We start from the raw sequence: 22,878 nt of genomic DNA, 5'->3' as shown, positions 1-22,878 counted from the left end.
CTTCACCTGCTGCAGACCTCTGCCCTTCTGGCAAGCTTGGCAATGACACCACAGAACTGTTTGGGCAATTCCACCTCTGCAGGCAAATACTGTTCCACTCCCCTGCACCCACAGCCTGGGAATTTGCCCAAATTTCTAAAGAAATAAAAGCAGCATGGAATACTTCAGAGAAGAGCAGCTGCTGTCAGCCACATGTTCAATGTGAACATAAATTTTTAAACTGGCTTTCTCCTTCTTCCTGTATGAACTACTTTGAAAAATGAATGCAAAATGGGAAAGAGGCACCATTGCCTTGTGCTTTGAGAAAGTAGGAGACTCCAAGGGGAATAAACCAATGGAGAGTTGGTACCTGTCTGACCAACAAGACAAATTTAGTTAGAAGATATTTTTTCCTCAAGAATATTTTAAGGAAAACAAAACTAATTGGGCTGTGGCAGGTGGAAAATAAACTATTTCAAGTGTCCAAACTGCTCAGGTGCTTCACAAGGCTTTTGGCAAGTTATTTATGATTTAAAATGAAAAGCAAGCAGAGAGCCAGCCCTGCCAGTGCTGTCACCTGTTTTCTCAGACCAGGACTAGATGGCGCTGGAGACTTTTTGGGATTCTGCAGGGGAGCTGTCACATAGATCTTCCAGGTGGCTGTGGAAGTGCAGGGTTTCTCTGCTGCGTAGCAGCGCCACAGGGTCTGTAAAGGAACCCAGAGAACCTCAGGGCAGGAGCAGTCACTGAGCTCCTGCATGGCAAATTTTGCAGCAAATCCAACTCACAACAAAGCCCTCAGCCCAGGCAAACACCATTCCTAATAAAGCACAACCAGGGTGGATGCAATTTGCACCAGGACACGCAGACACATCACACGGAGATATTCAGTGTGCTCCTGGAGTGCTCCCTCCACAAGCTGGGATCAAACTCTGCCCTCATAAAAATTAATCCCCCACTGAATGCTGTGTTTTCTTTTTTTTCTGCACTGTGCCACATTGAATGTTTGTGCACTGTGCTATTTAATTCTTTATATTATCATAAGGAATGTTATGCTGGGAGATTTTTCTAAAACCAGGTGTGTTTTATAATGCATTTGTACATAAATTCACCACCTCAGGATTTGGCAGATGCACAGGACCTAAAAAAATATTAAAATGAAGTTATGAATTAAATATAATGAAGATTTTTATTTTGTTTTCAGTATTTCACTACATATACTCACTACATCCAGTTAGTGTCATTATGCCTGTGAATATCAGGTACAGTGCAGCTTCCAGAAAGGGAGAGGCAATTATCTTATTTTCTCTACTTACTGAAGTGGATCAAAATGACCAAGTGGCTAAACACAAGCTATAGATCCATATAAATAAATTTAGGAATGGTGATTCCCAGTACTTGAACTTCCAGGCCATACTCCCTCCTCGGTATTGATATATATATGTGTATATATATATATATATTTATTTGTTTATTTATTTATTTATTTTTATACATTTATATATTTATATATTATAATAATACTCTGATGTATTTTAGGATTTTACTTTCGTGGCCTTACCTGAATTAGGGAAGCTGCAGCTGGGATTTGTCTATTGAAATGCTTCTGACGTTGCTTCTGCTGTACTTTCAGGGCAAAACCTGACCCCAGAATACCCTAAACATAACAAAATTACTACTCAGACATGTATATAGCTTCACATACCTAAATAAAATACTTCTCACCTGGAATAAACATTTAATAAAAGAAGTTATAAAAAGATTTTTCAAATGTCTACACTGTCAGAGTTCTATTTACTCCAACAAATAAATCTGAAATTGAGCAGATCAACAGTGGAATTGTGCAGCTTCAATTAACACGTGTTTTTTGCTGTCATCCACAGGTCACAGGAGCAAGAGGCATTCACAGAGGTGAACACACCTTTAATGAAGATATTCAAGTTCTACTTACAGCTGGCAGGGCAAAGAAGGAGATGGCAAACACTGAGAAGCAGGAAGCTATTGCCTTCCCAATCCACGTCTGGGGAACTTTGTCTCCATAGCCAATTGTTGTGACTGTCACCTACACCAGGAACAAATACCTGATTTAGTGCTTTTTTCTCCAAAATGTATGAGAAAAAAGAATGAAAGGGAAAAGTAATTAGTGAAGTATCAGGAGACAGGTGTGAATCAGCAGTGTGTGGATTTGTGGATAAGGAAACCCTGACAGGAGTGAAAAGGGACAGAACTAACCCATCCCAGCTGAATCCTCATGGCAAGAGGAGGAACTCACAACCATTTCAGGATGTGTTATCAACCTGCCAGTAGAGGTAGACCTGAACACAGCTGAGCCCTGTGCTTAGCTCTCCTCCTCTCTCACAAATACAGGACCTGGCCACTCAGAACTGTGCTTATGCCACAAGGTGCTTAAATTTGGATCTGATCATTGCTTATCAAGGCCAGGTACTCCCTAAGGGAGAAGGGGCCCACAGTCAAGGGAGACAGCAGGGCCAGCAGGGCAGCACCTCTCCAGGCAGGACCCAGTACCTTTCAAGGCAAACAGAAGCAGAAAGGGCAGCAAGGTCCACCCCAGAATCTGGATTCTAATGCAGCAGCACAATGAGGCAGCCACAGGTCAGGATTAGGATCAAGTGGTCAGCACAGGAGTCCACAGGGAGGAGACAACAGCAGGGCATCATCCCATGGGCAGGAATGAGGATTAGCTGACTCCATACCTAGGCACAGCTGCAGTTGAGCTACAGACCATCTCTCCTGTGCTGAAATACTGCCCCTTGTGTGCATGGAGCATCACCAGAGGGCTCATGCTGGTCAGGGTCATTAGGACAATTAGTGCCCTCAGGTCTGGGATCTGCAGGGACTTGCTGTGGAGGTGGCAGGCCAGCCCTGAACATCCCCAGAGGCAGGAGGACCTGAGTGGGACAGAGGCTTGGGACTATTCCTGAAGGAATTCATTCATCCAGCAGGATGAATGAGAATTCATTATGAGCCAGAGCTCAGGAGGGAAGAGAGGGTCCAGGTGGAGGCTGGTCCATCAGAAAGGTTTGGGATGTAACAAGGAGCCCCTGCTGCCCAATGGAATGGGATAATCATCTGATTCCAAACCAGGAACCCACAGCAAGCCTTGGGAATCACACCTGACAGGGGCCTCAGCACCATGGTCACAGCAGGATAAGACTCACAGACCATGGTCTATAACAGAGACCCTGGGCCATGGGGGTGTTGGGTTTTCAGCAGCCTCACAGCTCTGATGCTGCCATAAAATGGTGTGAGAAACATGACTTGGACCCCTGAGGCACAAAAACCTTCTGGTGAGGAACAGAAGAGCTCTGTCATCAATACTAACCACTGGGGAGAACTGTAAATAGAAAAAATGTATTTTTATTTGGATGTACCAGCCCCAAACCTAGTCCCCCTCCCTTCACTTTGCCTTGAATGGTAGCAGAAACACAGCCAAAACAGACTTAAAAGAATATGTAAATTTACACTGACTACAAAGAGGCTGCCTTTTATGGAAAAATTTGCTGACAAATGCTTGGATGTTATGCAAAAATAGTCTTCTCAGAAGAAACTTTCAGGCAATAAAGGCATGGGAAGAATATGTTTCCTCCTACTCTCAGAGCAGGAAGAAAGATTTGCAGGGAAAAAGTTACCAACTACTACCAAATTTAGTTTTTCCAACTTCCAAAAAGATTGTTATATTTGTGTTTATTCATCATGAATTTTCCACTTGAGGAAAACCACTTTGTAGCAGCTATATCCTTGAATGAATATTGTTCTTTTGAACTACAAACTGCTCTCAGCAAGAGCTCTGCCTTACCAAGTGTTTGTCCAGATTTAATGTGGCTGATCAAGGGACTCAGGTGCTGTGCTGTGTGTTACCAGCAGGACAAACACACAAGTTTGCCAGTCCTCAAAATTAAATCAGACCCCCAAAAATTCAACTTTGAAATGCAGCATATGTTTCTGGGCAGTGGAGGAAGTTAAAGCTCTCTTTCTTTAACAGGACTTCAGCTCCTCAGTGTACCCAGATGACACCTCAAAGGCTGTGATTTTTTCCTTCCTTTGCCTTCCTTCTCTTTTTTCTTACAAAGGGCTTCTTGGGTTTTGGGGGTGGTCTGGTTTTTTGGGGGTGGTTTTGGTTGGTTTGGTTTTATCCTAAGTTCTCCAGGACTTAAAACCAAACAGCAGTAATGCTGAGCTGCCTTAGTTACTATGGAAGACAGCATGAAAGCTGTAACCACAGAAAAGATGAATTTTCCACCCCCACAGCAGGCACTTGGCTGGCAGACTCCTGCAGGTGCCTGAACACGTCTCAGAAAGTTTTTCTCTGGCTACCTTAAGAGGGTTCCTTGTTGGTAGTCTAATTAGTACACTGAATACATGGAAAGGATTATAAATGTAATTCTCTGGCTTTCTTAATCACTTTTTTTTTCTAATTTTTTTTCTATCCCAAAGTTATCAGTATTTCTGAGCAGAAAATGTTGGAGAACTGGACTTTGGAAACTGACACCTCTTGTAACAGGGATTTATGATAGCAAATTCCAGCAGCGTGCACAAGCTCTGAACACACACATGTACACCTCAAAAAGGGAAGAACTCTCATTTAGTAGAAGTCAACAGGACTGCTCAGATGTTTTGAGACAGGCAGGTGTCCTCAGGTGTGAGAAGTCAGAACTGCACACCTCAAAAACCACACTAACTATAAAGGGATTCAAACTGCTACCCTGGCATGGAAATTTACTGCTGGAAATTCTGAGCAGTTGGTCCCAACTACCTGTGCCAGTTAACACCAATTTACTGGAGCAAGTATTTAACTCCAGTCCAGTGGTACAGAATAGCTGAGTGTGCAGTAAGGCAAATAAGCATCACCAGCAGCAAGAGGCAAGCAGGGACAGCCAACAGAAGAGAATCCTCCTATGTGCTCTTCTTTCCTCAAGGGAAAAATACCCCAAAGGGACAGGGCAACTGTTGTGACATGGTTGCAATTCTGACAGACTGACCATGCTGTTGGAAGTGCTTTTAGCTGTGCCCTACATGATACAACTTCTGAGAATGGCTTCATGGTAAACACAAGTCTTTGATATGTCCTTGCAGTTTAACCTGTTTGTCTGCCAAATCTAGGAGGAAAAAACTTTGCATTTAACTGAAGCAGGTGAATGTAGTTAGCAATTAATTCCAGCTCTCATTCATTCTTTATTTTCTCTTTTCCCCATATTTAAAGCTTTCAGGTCATTTGTATCAAGTTCAGCAAGCTTGCACTTTCTCCCCAAAGCAAAACGTTCCCCGTAATACACTCTGTGGTTTTTCTCAGACATGTAAGACTTTCAAATACTTGCTACCAAGATTTTTTTTTCCAATGACTCAGTTTTGAAAGGCAAGTTAAAAATCAAATTTCACTCCCTAGTAACTCCACATCTGTGTTTCTGTGTTCCAGGAGATTTGAAAAGAAGAAGAAAGTGATTCGCTTTGTCCTTTGTTCCTATTCCCAGCTGTGAACTGCACCTGCACCGTGACTCACTAAATGCTGAGGAGGCCTCCATGCCTGAAAAGCTTCAACAACAATTTGAACAGTGTTCCTCACACAGCCAGAGAAAGAGGAGCTGATTTTATCTTGCTACTACACAAAGCAAGTCAAGTTTTGGAAAATTACAAAACCTACTGAACACTTTGCATGTCCCATCCACACACTTTGAAACCCAGATCCCAAGTCATCTATCTCAACGAGGTAATGTGCATTTTAAACTTTTCTGATGGTCTTCATAACTCCTTTTAAATCCCCAGAGTCCAAAATATTCTTGTAGAAACACACCCTGAATTTTTTAACCTTAATATTTTTAACTCTTTACTCACATCAATGCAATATCTTATAGTGATTAGAAGTATTTCTAATTCCTACCTTCCTTTTCAATGCAACTAATGAAGCAACTCTAGAAAACTAGAGCTAAAAAAAACCAAAACAGAATCAAAAAACCAAAAACAAACAAAAAACCAACCAAACAAAAAAAAAATAAACCAACAAGGGAAGGTAGGAAGAGTATACTGGGTCCACATGGAATTTTTATCACATGCAGGAGTTACTCATGCATGAATATACATGGATAGAACTGGATGTTTAAAGTGATCCACTGGTGTTTGAACAATCAGTACTTCTAAGACACTCTTTATTTTCCTCCACTAGCTAAAGTTTGCTTCACATCTATAACCATGAGGTTTCACATTCTTAAAATTTTATCCCACGTCCATTGAGGACTTCAACAAGTGATGGCTCTATGGGTTTGTTCATGGTTTCATTGCTTCCCAGCCCCTTAGATCATCAGGCCCATCTGGCCATTGAGTGGCTTTTTCTTTTTCACTAGATTCTTCTGGGTTTGTGCTGTTTAGCACAGCCATAGGTGATACTCTGCAGATGAAATGAATATTCGACAACCTAGTGACAGGAATTTAATGTTTAAGATATTTTTATGGTGAACCACTTACAGAGTGGTGACTCAGGCTACATGTAATATGGTCTGTAATTCAGTGTACTTCATTGAAGTAGAAACTTATGCAGCATCCAGTTAAAGATAAAAAACAGGCACCATAACCTGCATCAAGTTCTGAAACATTACTCAGAGAGTGAGTTTTACACAAAAAGATTAAAAAAAATAAAGTCATTAACCCAACTTTCACATACAGAATATGTTTTGAAGTAATGCATATTTGCAGATAATTTAGTAGAGTTTGAAGAAAATTCTATAGGCTTTGAAGGGAATCTTTACTCTTTCTGAGATGTGGAATTTTCATATCTGTAAGCATTCAGTGTACTTTGCTAAGAACTTGCTAACCTGCTTTCACAATAAAATTTAATACCCCAATAATTTAATTGCATTTCTTATATTCTTTCTTGTATCCCTCTGAAGAAGTTGCCAGTTCCCTACAGAAATACATTCTGCAAAGAAAGAAATGCCAGGCTTTTCAGAAAAGATCACAACTTGAACAGAAAACCCTGGGCCCTGTTTGCACACACATTTTGTTGGTGAGGACTTACCACACCCCACCAAAGGGCATCAGCATAGTTGGAGAAACCTGTCTTTCCATCCTCATCAACTGCATCCTTCTCAGCAAGATAAACAAAGTAGGATGAAAAAATTAATCCCAAGAATCCAATGTACAGCGTGGTTACAAGTTCCTATTAAAAGAGAAAGCAAACAACCATGAGGTTTTCATCACATATATATATACTCTATCATTGTAAAACATTGAAAATATCTTTGGAATTTTCGCATCACAGTAGAAAAATTAATATTAAATTAATGTTTTATTCATACCAGGCTAAATAGTTCAAAAAGCCATCATTTTGGGCTTGATCCTTGGGGCAGCTAAATGTAGAGTGGAACACCTCTCCTAATTATGGAATGGGAATCATTCCACTTAACTGTCTACTCAAAATAGTAATTGTCTAAAGATTTTTAAAGTAGTAAAGCAACTTTAGAAATGCTTTTTCTGAGCAGTGCACTGAGAAATAGCAGCCACTGATTATGGCCAAATCTGAACAGTGAACCTGAGTATCTGACATTTAGACTGCTCAAGACTGGATAGTGATGCCTCAACAGTTTCATGTTAAGATAAAATTTTAAGATAAAATATCCTAGGCAGATATCAGTTTTTCAGTCCTGAAGAAGGCTAGGGCAGACTTCTGTGATTGTATGATACTGACCATTTTCTTCAAAGATTTTTGGGCAGGGAAGTTGTGTCAGACCTGTTGTGACTTAGATACAGGATTCTCACAGTCTTCAGGAAAATAAAAAAAGTGCTTGTGCATTTAAACAAGCCAAAATGTGTGGTGTCACAGATGAAAAACCATGAAAAGCTTATAAAAGCAGTGCTTTTAATTATATATCCACCTGCCCCTCAGGGAATTCCAATGCCTAGTTGTGACAGAAAACAGCTCATTCTAATTACTTAAACCTTACATGCATTATTCCTTTATTTCTTTGCACAAATTTGGCTATCTTTATCATGGAACAGTGTTGTGCTACATGTTCAGTGGCATCTTGACAGTCTGTCTCTCCTTGCATCCCAGCCAATAAGGGAATTAGCATAATGCCATATGATACATTTAAAATTAAAACCTGACTAGGAAGGATTGCCCCTACCCTTAAAGTATGTTAGGTTTTCATAGATTTTCTGCAATACTCTACCCATGTTTCTCAAACTATTTGTAAGGGAAAGTTTGATTTAATCATTGTACTTCCCTCAGATTTTCTTTTTCTTTCTTTGTTTTCATTTCCTTGTAAGAGCTGTCTGGGGAAAGGTAGCCCTTGTACCAAGTACCAACATTCAGCAGCAGGAAACAGAAATATTCTTCCTTATCCTACAGCACTAATTAAAATCTGGGTTCAGAAAACCTTTAAGTTTTTAAGCAAAAAAAAAAAAAAAAAAAAAAAAAAAAAAAGTGTTTTTCCTCTAACCATTTAATGATGACCTAAATAATGAATTGTGATAGTATTTCATCTTGCCCATGGCCAAGTCTTCTAATTTAAGCCTTAACTTTTTGCAGGCCTGTTTGCTAAACAAGGCAGCTGAAAAAGGAAATAAACCCTGGGGTTTCAGCAGTTTCTCTGCTGGTCACCTTTATTTTCTCACCTTCATCTCATGATAATGGAGCACTGTGTACTTGTAGATATGAATTGCTTTGAAAAGCTCCTTGTGTTAACATACACAATTGACTGTGGATGATAATTGGAATAATTCTGGTTTAAGTGCTGGCTTTTTGGGAAGCAGGCAGGAAAATAGCAGAGTCTTATGAACTAATTTCAAAGTAGCTGAAATATCAACAGAACTACTGAGTTTATTTCACCACTGGCACCTCTCAGCTCCAGTACCATTCATCTAGACATGGAATTCTTTTTAAGTAAAGGCCAGATGAAAATACAACTGCCTTGGACTTACTCTAAATATCACCAATCCATGTTTCACATGTATAGAGAGACTATATTTAATTACTAAGAATAGTGGCAGCAATCTCATGCATACTTCACTTAAGGGAGAGTCAGAAGCTTTTAAATAACACATGCTTCATGAGACATGATCACAAAACAAACAGCATTCTGCAAGCATCAGGCTTTAAAACTACATATTTATGTGGGTTTTATTAGATAAGAGCTTAAGAATAAAGGGTGCTGCCTAAAACAAATGTGTCTTTGCAGCAGGAACTTTCAGATGCACACACACGGGAAACAGCAAGAACAAGAAACCCACACATGTAAATTTGAATATTGACAGAGTTGAGTCAGCACATTTTTTTAAACTCATCTATATCTCCATTTTCAGTTAAAATAAGGACCACACAATACAAAGTTCAACACTTGGAAAGAATATGAGAATATGAAAATATCCTAGGAGCAGTGGAAGACCTCACCAAGTGAGGTGAGGAAGGAGGAAAACCAACCAGAGGCTCACAAGCTGGAGTTTGAGTGGCTAACTTGGTTTTTCAGCAAGCTGCAGGACTTCTCCATGGCTTTCCAGCACCACATGAGATATTGACTCATGTTTTGTTGCCTTTGGCAAGGAATGCTGGTATATAAGCTCAACCTGCTGAAAATAGAAGAGCACCCCAGCCAAACCAGGCCTGAGTGAGCTAATTGAGCTATATGTAAAATTCCAAAACACATGGAAATCGTTGGTGACAACTTTACTAAGCTCTTCTGGGCCCAGGGAGGTACAAGTGCTTGCTATTTTCACAGGCACCAAGATGTGAATTTATTTTCTCACATTGCTTAAGGGTTTAGGGGCCTATTTTTTCTGTAATAGTATCAAACGCAAAAAAAACCCCAAAAATAGATGAGGACTTTGTACTCTGCCTGTGGAAAAAAAGCAGCTGAGGTGTTTTTGTTTTGGTTTTTCATTTTTAAACAAAAATTTCTTTCAGAGGCTGGAGAGGAATAAAGGTTCCATTTTTCCTTCCGTTTGGTACCATGTTAGGGTTTCAGCTACACTTGTCCAATGTCAATACAGAACTGTGTGCTTGGTATTTTTTTTCCTTAATGTGTTAGTGGGTGATCTGCTTGGATAAGTACTACAGATCTGTGGAGTTTTATTTATCACCATAATCACTTCTTTGGATAAGCAGAACTTCAGGTGCGTTTACTTATAAATTCACTTTTCCAAGGATTTTTTTTTCCTTTTAAATCATTGAACTTTCTTATGCTTGCAACATGTAAGATTTAAGTGTTGTATTTTGGAGATAGTATTTCCTGATTCTTGGCTAAAACTCTGAATACACAGGGAAAAAAATGTTCTCAAACAGCTCTGTCAGTAAGGGTAGTAAATGTTGAGAAAGTTATTTGGATATCAACTTTGCCCTAGCAAGATACCCAGGCAATGCAAGCATAATAAATGAAGACCACACAGACTTGGAGCACTAAAAGTCATCCTGTTGTACAGTATGAAAGGAGGCTTTATCCCACAGCACTTTGGTGTGCATCACTTCTGCACAGCCATCATGACATAAAAGTTCCTACTGTACTGGAGGTAAAAATAAAAGGAAGAAAACTAACTTTGAGTATTAAATTGTTTGCTTGGATTAAGTGCAGCACATTCTCTATCCCAGAAAAAACAGTTTTCTAAATAGAAAATTAAAAAATGTCCGTGTGGACATCTGTAACTGTTTGTCAATATGTGGAGAACAAATCCACACTTGTAAGAACAAATTAACCACCCTTACAAGTGGGATGTGGAGATTAATAGCACAGTATTAGCCCTCCACAGCATGGCATGAGATGCAAGACTTAAAGTCTAATGATATAAGTTTCTATTATATTGATAAAGCTAATCATAAATGAGATTCCATGAAGACTCAAAAAGAAGCCTTCAATATGAAATATTTTCAAGTCTGCAGAAAAATTTTTAAACTCTTCCTGCTTAATGAGCTTTCATACAGAAAAATTGTTTCAAAGCTTTAGCAGACATGCACCTATTTATAGCCAGGTTTGCCTCTGACCACACCCTTAAAAAAAGTAACTTTTCTTACACAGCCTCATAACACAGTTCATGTTTTTTATTTGCAGAATAAATTAGAAAACTCCAAGGAGAACAAAACAGAAATATTTAAATTATTGACTTCTTCTAGCAAGGCTTTCCCACTAGTGTTTGGTTTTCCACAGGAAAAGCAAGCTAGGAAAACATGCTCTGCAGAGATAGCGGGGAGTACTTGCAATATGAAAGGCAGCCCACAAAACTGCATTTAAGAAATTACATTGAGGGATGACATCAAAGAGTTTGTCAATAAACCCAAACACTGCTGTTTCTACCCTGTTAGCCACTACCCTGAATAGCAAAGAATGGCTCCCCTATTTTAAAAGGAGAAAGAAACAAATGACGAACTTTTAAGTATTTTTTCTCTTGCAATTTAACAGTTCATTTAAACCAGACCATGATTTGAAGCCAACAGAGAGGATTTACTGAAATCAACAGAATGCAGGGGATGTTCAAAGGGTGGTTACCTGTCTATGGATGAAAACCACTGACCCCAGCAGTCTCCAGGTGCCTCCCTGGCGGTCAACGTGAAGCATCCGAAGGATCTGGAGAAAGCGGATCCCCCTGTAAGGAAAGGGAAGCATTAAAATAAATACAATAAATACATTAAAATGCTTGAGGACAGTACTGCCTTATCCACCCACAACTGATAATGTCCACTAACACTCTGCCACGTTCAAGAACTGTGACAGTACTGCCCCTGCCTGGGGTGGCATCTCAGGCTTGAGGCATCTCTGTGTTTACATCACATTTCATCATAGTCAAATTTATTCAGAAATACTGACAATGAAAACAATTATTTAATGGGAAAAGAAACAAAATCAGGGGAAAGCTGTATAATTTATATTATTTCAATCTTTAAATGCCTCCTTTCCAAGGAAAACTAATGATTCAAGCTCTGCTAACATAAACATGAACAAGCTTTTTTCTCTATTTGCCAAAAGCAGAATATGAATCAAACATGGCATTGCTGAAATCCTTGTTGTGTGAGGTATCGAAATCGATTTGATAGAACTGGAAATAGATTGAGTCCTATCTGTTTTTTAGGAGAATAACTAAATCAATAAGCTACAAATATTTCCAACTAAATAAAAAAAATTATCAATATGGTTCTTTAGCATATTTTTATTCCATAAAAAATATTTCATTAAGTTTCTCTTTTGCAATAAATTTTGTTTGCCTACAGTCATCTTACTGTCTTATCCCTGAAACAAACCAGTGAAGAGCAGGATAGGATGAACATTAAATTAGTCTACCTGAGAATCTTTCACTAGAAGTATTTTTTGCTCTTTTTAGCAATCTTCAAGATTTTTTTTGTGGATGTAGGTTTTGATTTTTAATTCAGACTTGCTGACCCTCCTGGCTTTTTAGTGGGGCAGTAACACTGCAGGGATGTGGGTTAAGGTTCTGTGTCAGAGAGCATTCTGAGGTGTAGGACAGTGACTCTGGACTTAGTACTGGGCAAGGCTGCACTGAGCCCAAAACCCACTGGGCTCACATATAAACACACAGGGCCTTTTCACTGAAGTCCTTCCTATGCTTCTAGTTAAACTAAAAAACCCCAACCCTTGGAATTTCCACATGCACCTTCCTCTTTTCCTACAGGAGCTGATATTCCTGCTGCCTGGGTGGAGTCCTTACCATCAGGTAAGGATGAATGTTCTACAGTAAGAGTTACCTTTAAAACACTCTGTACATGTAGTTCCTCCCAGTGTTTGCCTACACAGCAGTTTAGACAGCACTGGACATTCCCACTTCCCAGTGATCCCAGTGCACTGGGAAGCAGAGGCTTGTGACAGAACATGCAGCACATCTTGGAACTTAGGTTAGGAGTGGGAAGTACACCTACTGCTTATCATTCTTTCCTTCTGCTTAGCCACTTCACCTCCCAAAACAAGCCTGCAGTATTGATGCAAGCTGAACAAACACTGCAGACATCAAATGCTTCTGGTTCACGTACGGTGTGACTCGCTCGTGCCAAACAAATCCACCAAAGCATAATTACTCTTTAAACAAAGTAATTACTCCTACTCTAAAAGCACCAAGTGAAGTGCTGTCTGGATTACTTCTTAAATAAACCCATGCTCAGCAATTCTCTCTTGTCTCAGAGAGAAAGTTGTTTGATGTTTTAAATAGGACACAACATTTCATTTTTTCCACCTGGCTTCAGCATTCCCACAATTTTTCATTTTCCTTGTTCCTGCACTCATTTCCCAACCAGCCACCAAGCATAACAGCACCCAGTTCTCTACTGCTCAGTGCCTTACTAGAGTACCTTTCCCTGTATTAGGAAAATCAGACATGCAGCTAAATTGGGAATTAGGCAATCAGATACACATCTTACAACCTCTGTGGTAGTGAAGAGCTGCAGTGACAGGAGAACATACCTTATTGCAGAGGTGGCAAACACCTGTCCATTAGATCCTATGCTCAGAACAATAATTGAGGCTACTACCACAATCAGATCTGTTAAAAAACAAACAAACAAACAAAAGAAGAAAGAGCGTATTGATTTTTTTTGTTATTATTTTTTATCTCAGGACTGAAAAACACAACAAATACACACTAAGGAAAGCACTTCAAAAAGAGAAATTTGGTGGGCATGCTAAGTTTTTGTAATAGCTTCACATCAAAACCACAGTGTCTATAGTTTCTTCCAGGTTGAATTCAGTAAAAGAAGTTTCAAAGAATCTGATGGATCAGGCAGCTTGCCACAAAAATTGCAAAGCCATTTGTGCACCCTAGAAATGAATCCGTATTTTGGCTGAAGGCTTCTGATCTAAGAGGAAATGCAGGGGTTTCTATCAGGCAATAATGAAATCCATGAAGTCAATGCACACATACTCTTAGTTTGAAAGTTGTATCAAAGCTGTAAAGCCAAGCTTTGAAACCTAAGGGAGCTGTCAGAACAAAGGCTGGCTAAAAAAAATCAGAATTGTTAGTTTATTTGCGATACTGTCTTTATTTGTATGAAAAAATAATTGTTTCCAGAGTTCCTTTTTTTCCCCTTTTTTTGGTTTCTACAACTCTGCAGTTTACACAGTTCCAGCTTTATACAATGCAAATGACAGATTGAGTTCACATTGCCAGCATCCCTCATTTTCCCTCATCCCAGTTCACTAAGCATGTCCATTTCTTTTAATAATTGAACCTTGCTGTAACACTATTCTGAGAAGATTTTTTTTTTAATTTCCTGACAGGCTTTTCTGTGGTAAACCTCTTTAGAGCATCTAAATGCTTCCCTTTCAAATTCTAACAAAAAAGAAAAAAAAAAAGCATAGCATAGCATTATAAATGAGTAGGCAGAATGAGGAAGAGTTTTGGTAAACTTTCCTTTGGCAGTTTGAAACAGGCAGTACTTTATTCTTCAGAGCACTCAACATTATGCAGCACTTCAAAACACCAGCCCTGCTGACTTCACTTGCAGCTGTGACAGCTTTGAACCTCTGCAACCTGACTTCAAAATCTGCCTTTGGACATCCAGAAAATAAGGCCCCCTTGTGAAAACTGATTTAACCCACTTTCCATGGGATGCCTGGGCAAGAGGCAGGATGGGATCCAACAAATATTGCAGAAGTTCTACAACCAACAGCATCCTTCGCTCTCTGAGTTGAATTAATTTCCAATATTAGTTTGATTTTTACTGTAAATGCTGGATTCCTCCTCAAGGGAAAGCACACAGTCAGTTTAAAGACTGTACTACACTCATTGTGCATGAATAAAAATGAAAATGAATAAAGGGAGAGATGAGGCTACAGAAACAGCTTCCATTTGGAATTAATCTTAGTTTTTGAATGCCTGTCTTTGCAAGTTTTTAATGCTGTTCCTATATCATGTATGTGTGCAAACACATATTTGTGAACATTGGGACTTAGGGTGGGTTTTCTTCCTGTCACATCATAATACAGATCTTTGACCTTTAGCAAATGATGTATCATGTCTTTACTAAATTGTCAGACACACATTTCCATCTGATGACAGGCACTAAAGCTGGAAAAGACATGCTTAGAAAATGAATTCAACCAAGTGGTGAGGGTAAAAGAGGATTTTTCATTTGCACTTTCTACTTTTCCTCAAGAAAGTGTTCTTCGTGGTAGAGATATTTCTTTTTCTTTCTTCTTCTCCAAACCTGTCCTTCTAGCTCTGCTTCTCCTCTTTTCCTAGTTTTCATCCCAGTTTCCAGGGCTTAAGACTTCCCTTGTTAATCTCAGTTTACTGGTCCAAACAGCCTTATTTTAGCCTAGGTCTACAGCATATCCTGCCCTTTCTCTGCCACCTTTCAACCTCACACATTTCCAGCCCCTGCTGATTTCCCTTCAAGCTCCTGGTTGCTTGTCAGTCTCTTTAAACATTCCTCTCCCAGACCTTTGGATCAGAACCCACCTCCTGTTTTTTTTTTTTTTATTGAGCCTGTGTGTCCCAGAATATTCCTTCTGCCTCAGCCTGGGATTTTCCATGTTGAACTTTCTAAGAACTAATCCAAATTTTAGAGGGAACAAAAACCCATAGAAGAAACCTATGCCAAAGAAATTTTAGTGGATTTTTTTTCTGATTTTAAAATAAAAATTTTTGTATTAATAAAGAAATAAGATGAATGTGTTTTGTTTTACTTTCTGTTCTAATACTTCAATTTCTTTTTACAGTGTTTGTATTTTATTCATGTTGATTTGAAAATGATAGGATGAATCATTCACAGCAAAGGTATTTCCCAGGTTTAGCTTGTTCTGTCAGTGCAGACACTGTTCCATCTGCATTTAATGTGGAAAAGCAAATTTTGATTTCCAATGTGTTATATCCTTAGGGGAATTTCAAAGGTTAAACAAAGTACTGATACCTGTGAGTGCACAACCAGCTGTAACCATTCTTAGCTTTTCCTAACAAAACCCATGGTGTCTTCCCCAAGGGCTCCAACACAAACATGAATATTTACTGTGGCAGAAGCACCATACCAGTAGAGAGAACCCCTTGAAAACACAGTTCAATGAGACTATCATCTTCTCTAACATACCCACCTAAAAAGCACTTATTAATAGAAAGAAAAATCAAAAGCACAATGAGGAATAAAAAAATTCCTTACAGGCTTCATGGTTGCATTAAAAAAAAAAAAAAAAAAAAACCAGCTCTAGAAGCAGATGAAGAATTTGTTCGTACCCAAGGAAGGATTTTTTGTTCAAAATCTTGTCAATTACTCAAGGTTTAGTCATTTCTTCACCTTACAGTCCTGCCCTTCTAAAGCTGATGTCTGCCTTAGCCATATTTTAAGTGTTCATTCCTAGCAACCCAAAAGAGGAGAAATCACAAAGCAGATAAATGCTTGAGGGGTAGACGTAGCTCAGGGCCCCTGAAGAAGTTGACATTTTTATTTACAACAAGCAGGAGGGTTTCAAAAGAGTTTAAAACTTACCAATGATGGATATTGGCTTCCTGGCAAAGCGGATCCTTCCCTGGAAGCCAACATATTTACTCCTGCAGCCTGCAGACCACAGCCGGACCAGGTACTCAGCCCCAAAAAACACCACCAGAACTATCTCCTAGCAGAGTGAAAAGGAGGAGAGATCAGAGTTGAGTTTTTTCATTATAAGTACAGTTTGCACATCTAATTTATTCATAGGACTAGTACAAATGAGCTTGTCAAGATAGATGATGCAATAAAAAAGATTTTAACAGCCTAACCTTCACTTTTTGTAAGCATATACTAGGCAGTAAATAAAAGGGAGAGATAATCACTTTCTGAATGTGATTTGCATGAACAAACAGATGGTTCAAGCTCCATTCCATCTGTTTATCATAGGGGAAAACACAATATTCTTCTTCTTTTGTTCCTTACCCACCAGGGTTTTCCCCACCTTGCTTGCCCTCCTCTGGACCCACTCTCATGTTCTGGTGCCCTTCTCCTTTTGAGACACCCAAAACTGCCTCCAGGACTCAAGGTGGGGCTGCACCAGTGCAGAGCAGGGTGGGGCAATCCCCTCCCTCCACGCCTGTGCACCCCAGGACACAGGTGACCCCTCTGGTGACTGACCCTGAACTCACATCAAAACCCAGATCTCTTTGTGCAGGGCTGCTCTCCAGCCTCTTGTCCCACAGATTGTATGTATAACCAGGATGGGCTGATCTCAGGGGGAGAGTAAAGCTCTTGCTTTTGTACATTTTCCTACAGTGGGTGACTCCCAGCCTATATGGTCTATACTGATCTCTCTGTACCCTGAGGGAGTTCACAGCTCACCCCAGCCTAGTATGGCTGTCAAACCAATTTAATGTGCATTTGACTTCTGAGTCTAGATAATTTTTAAAAAATTATTGGAGAGCACTGGCTGTAAAGTTGAGCCCTGGGGTCCCCCCAGTGACTGAGTGCCAGGCTGGTGATCACTGCAACTCTTTGAGCCAATTGCTCATCCAGTACCATGGGCTTGTTGAGCTGTGTGCTGGAGCATTATCCAGAATGACTTGGGGCCAGGACCAAAACCCTTGCTGAAATCCAGAAAACCCCATTTTCTGACTTTCCTTGGTCACCTATGGATAAATTTGAGTTGTTTAAGCAGGACTTTCCCCCATGAACTTGTGCTGGCTGTAGCCAATGACTGTGTTGTCTCTAGAGTGTTTTTCAGTAACTCCCAAAACAACTTTCTCCGTAATTTTACCAGGCACTGCAGTGAGGCTGACAGGTCTGAAATCACCAGGGACTTCCTTCTTGTCTTTGAAAACTGAGACAATATTTGCCAGCTTTCACTTTAGTGGGAGCTCTCCAGACTCCTAAGACCACTGAAAAATAAATGGGGTGAGGTCCCACAATGACATCTGCCAGGTCTTTCAGTACCCTGGGATGAATCCCACCAAGCCCCATGATTTATGCACATCCAGCTGCAGCAGCAAGTTTCAAACAAACTCAGGGTGCACTGAGATTTTATCATCCCCTCACATGATGGTTTTCCAGCAGAACTCCAGGCTTCCCAGGGTCCCTTGTTGTTGAAGGCAGAGGTGCAGAGGATATTAGATGTCTCTGCTTTGTCTGCATGGCTATTTTTGAGGTGACAAGTCTCATCAAGCCATGGCCCACTGCTATTTCTATCCCCCTTTTGCTATTAACACATTTGTAAAAGTCCCTTTTATTGTCCTTCCCAGTGCTGGCCTGCTTGAACTCCAACTGAGCTTTGGCTGCACTAATTTTCTTCCCACCCTGGGGACAGGATCTCCTCCTGTGTCACCCAGCCTCCCATATACTGACCTTTCCTCTCTAAGTCCTAGAAGATCCCTGCTCAGCCAAGCTGCTCTTCTGGTCAGCTTTGCTTGACTTCCAACTCTTTGGAATTGCCTGCTCCTGTTCTCCTAGGAGATGGCTCTGACAAAGTGACCAGCATTCAGAGCCCCCAATACCTCCAAAAGCCTCTACTGCTCTCCACACATCCAGGACCCAGTTTTAGCTGACAGTTTCTCTTCTATCACCAACTTTTGAAACTCAGCTCCTTCAAGGTCACCAAGACACAACCACCAGCCATCACTTTGCCCACAAGTCGCTGATAAACAACAAGTCCAGGAGGACACCTTTCCCAGTCGACCACTTGTGCCAAGAAGTGATTTTCAACATGCTTCACAAATCTCCTGGACCTGTTTGAGTCCTCTGTGTGATATTCCCAGTTGATATCTGGGAAGATAAAATCACCCTTAAGGATTGGTGACAGAGGTGAGCTGTATATCCAGCAGGCAAATAAATGAATTACCAATATTTTAATATTACTCCCCTCTTCACTCAGCACTGCATTGTGAAGAACTGGTGCATGGCCAAGGATAGGTGTACCTTGAAATACTTCTAAAGAAAGCAGATTAGTAAAGACCACAACATGGGCATTTGCTCCCTCCTTCCTTGTTTTCCTCTCTGTTGCAGAGTGGTAGCACAACCCAAACACAGCTTTGTTCCAACCCAGGCTGTACCCATTAATTCAGAGTCACCAAGCAACTACTACATGAGTTACAGCTTTGGAAAATGTTTGCATTTTAACTTAAACATGCTTGCAATCTGCACCTGCAGGATTCTAAAGCACCCAAAGGCAAAACACACTTAAATCAAAATTTTCACTGAATGACAATACCAACTTGATTTTACAACTGGCATTCTGCATGGCTCAGGAGGGACCAAAATATTTCAAAGCTGAAAAGAAATACAAGAAAAAACTCTACACTAATACACAAAAATTCATGTCAATTTGGATTTTTAATAAAGTTAGGTTAACATTTCTGTGTTCACTTCTGCCTCCTTGTTTTTCCTGGAATGAGAACCAAGGAAATATGCAGTCTTCCTCTTTTTTGCATGGCACTTTCAGCCTGAATAAACCAAGGATTAGTACAAAACTAGGAAAACTTACAGCTGTTTTCAAAGCAGAAGCACAAGAAAATACACAGCAAATTAACTCCCCAAGTTTTATTTTTTAGTATATACATTATCTAGAGCATCTACAACTAATTCTAAATTTGCATTCTGTCTACAGTCTAAATAGAAATATTTGTTCAAGTATAATAGTCAATTCAAATTTTAAGAACAATCTGCAAAGGAAAAGAATTCTTGCCTTTCTAGAATCTTGCAAAATACTCTCTCACGTATTAAATTGTCTATGTGTTTAGAAGCTTCCAGGTATCATCACTCTAGCATTTTGTTTTTCTTCTTAGGAATCTCTAAGTTCCACTAAAGGAAGCAGAGCACTGTTTATGATAGTGGAAGAATCATTTTCATGGACTTGCATATTATTGCTTTAGGTGAAAAGCTGTGTAGAAAGGAGACAGACAAGTGCCAAGGAAGCAAAAATTTCTTAGATTTTCCTTGGAAGATTAGATTGCATTTTCCTTAGATTTTCCTTCTAGGAAGGACTCTTTCCTAGATAACCTTTCCTTGATCATCCTCTGAGACCACTTTTAAAAGCTGAAATTAAAATTACACCTGACCTGATGGCATTTTATTCCCAGAACCCATCTTGGTTATGTCCAGAAAACCCTGATGAAGTCAATAAGGTTGCACAGTCCATGGAAAGGAAAAATAAAATGTTGACAGGAAGGAGGAAAAGGAGGAACTTACATCTTCAACAAATTTGACATTAATTACCAATCACAGTTCATTTGGTCCTGGTCAGGTGTCCACATTACCAAAACCACAGCCATTAACACATTTGTTGGCAGCCTCAGACAGGCCAAAGACCAAAAAGTCCAGGAAACTGGACAAACATCACAGCTCTACAGGTGGTCCCTCAAAAAGCCAAGGAAGATTATGACATTTACACTCTTGTTGTGTGTACTCCTAAGGCAAGGTAGGAGACATCCATTTCCAGAGCTGCCAAGGCTGATCAAGCTTCACCTCACTAAACACACCTTCAAAAACTAAGCCTAACCTCCTTCTTTTTCCTCTTCTGCACATAAACATTTTTCAGAGACTTTAATTTATTGCCTTGCATTTAACTTCTGGTAAAAGGAAAAAAGAAAAAACAACGCAGCAATGTTCTGGAAAGTCAGAAAAGAAGTACTAATTCTCACTGAAATTGTAACAAATTATGGTGATAACTTGTGGACAAAATATGAACCAGAAAAAAAATCAGCAAAAACAATCTGCAAATTAAATTTACATCCATCTGTGTGTCAGTTTGAGATGGTTTTCCAGCCTTCTGCAATTTTCCAGAACCCTTGCTTTCAAAATGGGATTACACTCAGAATTAACCCACAAACCCTTCTGATTTAGGCTCCCAGCAATATTTTTCCCCCTTCTGGAAGTAGTCAAGGAAGAAATGCACGATGAAGGATTCTGAGCAGGTTTAATAAACCTAGAAAGCAGTTTGGCATCAACAAAAATCCAGGGATGAACTCTTCTACTGAAACCAAAATAATGAGTGGGAACAAACCATTACTTCATAAAAATAAGAGGCATATCAGACTTGATTCTTCACACTCACAATCTCTTCCTGTTTTGATCGTGGCAACTCAAATTGCCACAGGAATACCAACAGAATAATTTAATTAGAGATTTTAAATTGGGTCTGTGCTGTCTAACACCTCTGCTAAAGTCAGTAGCAGCATTCCACTACTCTCTGCTTCCCCCTTTTGTCTGGGAAAAAGCCCCAAGGGCCCATAAGGACTATAATAGTCCTTGCCCTTAAATTAATTTCGTCTTTGAATTTTTTTCTACTTTTCTGAAGTCTACCCACTGTAAAAATCTTCCTTTCCCCCACCAAATTAACAATAAAATTATACATAGTCATGTTTATGCTATTTTTAGTACCATTTCATTAATTTAATGAAAACTATACAAAAATAAGCTTAAAGGGAAATATGTATACAAATAACTTCCACCTGTATCTAATTCAATCAATCAAATAAAAAAACTCTTGTGGAAAAGCCATCAACTTTTTATCCAAGAATGTAATTGATGATCAAATAAAAAAATGCCCACCTTAACATAGAAACCCAACACTTTTACACAGGCATGTGTGTGTAAATTAAATATATAGCCTGGAATTTATAATTTATCCCAGTTTGGTTATGGATAACTGCACTGGGGAAGCAGGAGAGGGAAGTTCGCTGGAGTGATTAAAGTGCACACATGAAAAAGAAGAGTATTTTCTCAGCTGCAGCTGTGTTTTAGGTGGAGAGCACACACAAGGCTCTCTTCACTTTTTTTATTGGAATATTTAGGTGCTGGGGTAAAAGGAGGAAGTGGGATGGCTAAATGAACAGTGTGTGCTCACGGAGATTCAATCAAGGAATGGCAGCTCCAGACAATGAAGCCTCAGAAAGAGGCATAAAGGTTTAATAGTCCAAATGTTTGCACACGTGTACTTATGTCCCAAATTTAATCTGATAACCTGTCTTCAAGGTTTTCCAGCCCTTACAGATGAAAATGTCCATTTAGTGACCTGTTTAGTTTAATAGCTACTCAAATGCCATGAAAACCTACTGATACTGAAAATGTTTCTTTTCTGCCATCCTGCTGGCTCTTGCAAAGATGAGAGATGTCCTATGTGAAAACAGAATACCCAATATACAGAAGAAAAAATGCCAAATGCTGCTGAGTGTCCTATAGTGCCATTAGCTTACTCACACTTCTAACTTTTAGGTGAGACCATTGCACTCAAAGTCTGTTGTTTGGGTACAAATGGATTTGACAAATACATTTCCAGGCACACCTGAATTTGCTGACTTCCCATCAGGAGTATGCTTGTCTTTCATTTGATTGCTGTTTGCTGTTTCCTGCATGGGATGAAGCTGTACACTCATGAGAAAAGCACAAGCTCCCCCTGGGACAGCCACATTCAAGTGAGCTGGGTGAGTCACAGAGGAAGAGTTATTTTTTAATTCCATTTAAGCAGGTAACAATTGTTCTCCAAAGAAAATCAACTACAGCCTCAACTATTTTTGACTAGGACTTTCTTTCTCAATTGTGTCATTCTGAAAGATATCACTAAGATAAATATAATCAAATAGAGAATGAATAAGACTCAGGAAGTAAGTGCCTGAAATTCTAATTTCTGTATAGATCCACAGAAGCCTTCCAGCTCCCCCCAGCATGTCCCTGAAGGGACCACCTCTGGTGAGAGGGGAAGGGTTTAGCTTTGCTCCTGGAATGGAATCAATCCAATGTGAATATGCACTTCAGAATTTTAAATTATTACTTCCATGTTTCTTAACGTTTTGATTTGGGAGGGTATCAATATTTGGAGGAGAGGAACTGAAAAAAACCTGCATGTGTCTCACCACCTTCCCCTCACTCCCAAGAAATGTTTCTCAGGTCTCTTGGCCACATTCTGAAACCCCTTTGCACAGAGAACTCCACTGAGCCCCAGTGAGTCAAACCTGAATTTGGAGTTGGAGTCAAAGGGAATTTTGAGTTGGCTCTTTGGTAATTAGTCT

General features: G+C 39.7%; 1 protein-coding gene across 2 annotated transcripts in view; it reads right to left on the bottom strand.

Annotated features, from left to right (window-relative positions):
* The window catches only part of LOC130248422 (potassium voltage-gated channel subfamily KQT member 1-like), a 409,170-nt gene that overhangs the window by 362,563 nt on the left and 23,729 nt on the right, over positions 1-22,878 (bottom strand). Inside the window, exons 4-10 of one of the 2 annotated variants that reach the window (XM_056482175.1) lie at positions 16,400-16,526; positions 13,383-13,461; positions 11,463-11,559; positions 7,007-7,147; positions 1,931-2,041; positions 1,541-1,636; positions 557-685 (exon numbers count right to left, since the gene is read on the bottom strand). In XM_056482175.1, the coding sequence (XP_056338150.1) occupies positions 557-685; positions 1,541-1,636; positions 1,931-2,041; positions 7,007-7,147; positions 11,463-11,559; positions 13,383-13,461; positions 16,400-16,526 (780 nt within the window). The remainder of the gene's footprint in view (positions 1-556; positions 686-1,540; positions 1,637-1,930; positions 2,042-7,006; positions 7,148-11,462; positions 11,560-13,382; positions 13,462-16,399; positions 16,527-22,878) is intronic. The other variant, XM_056482176.1, reaches the window with a different exon arrangement.

This window comes from Oenanthe melanoleuca, chromosome 1A, assembly GCF_029582105.1.
Source record: "Oenanthe melanoleuca isolate GR-GAL-2019-014 chromosome 1A, OMel1.0, whole genome shotgun sequence".
NCBI lineage: Eukaryota > Metazoa > Chordata > Aves > Passeriformes > Muscicapidae > Oenanthe > Oenanthe melanoleuca.
This window is presented reverse-complemented; position numbering and strand designations above follow the sequence as displayed.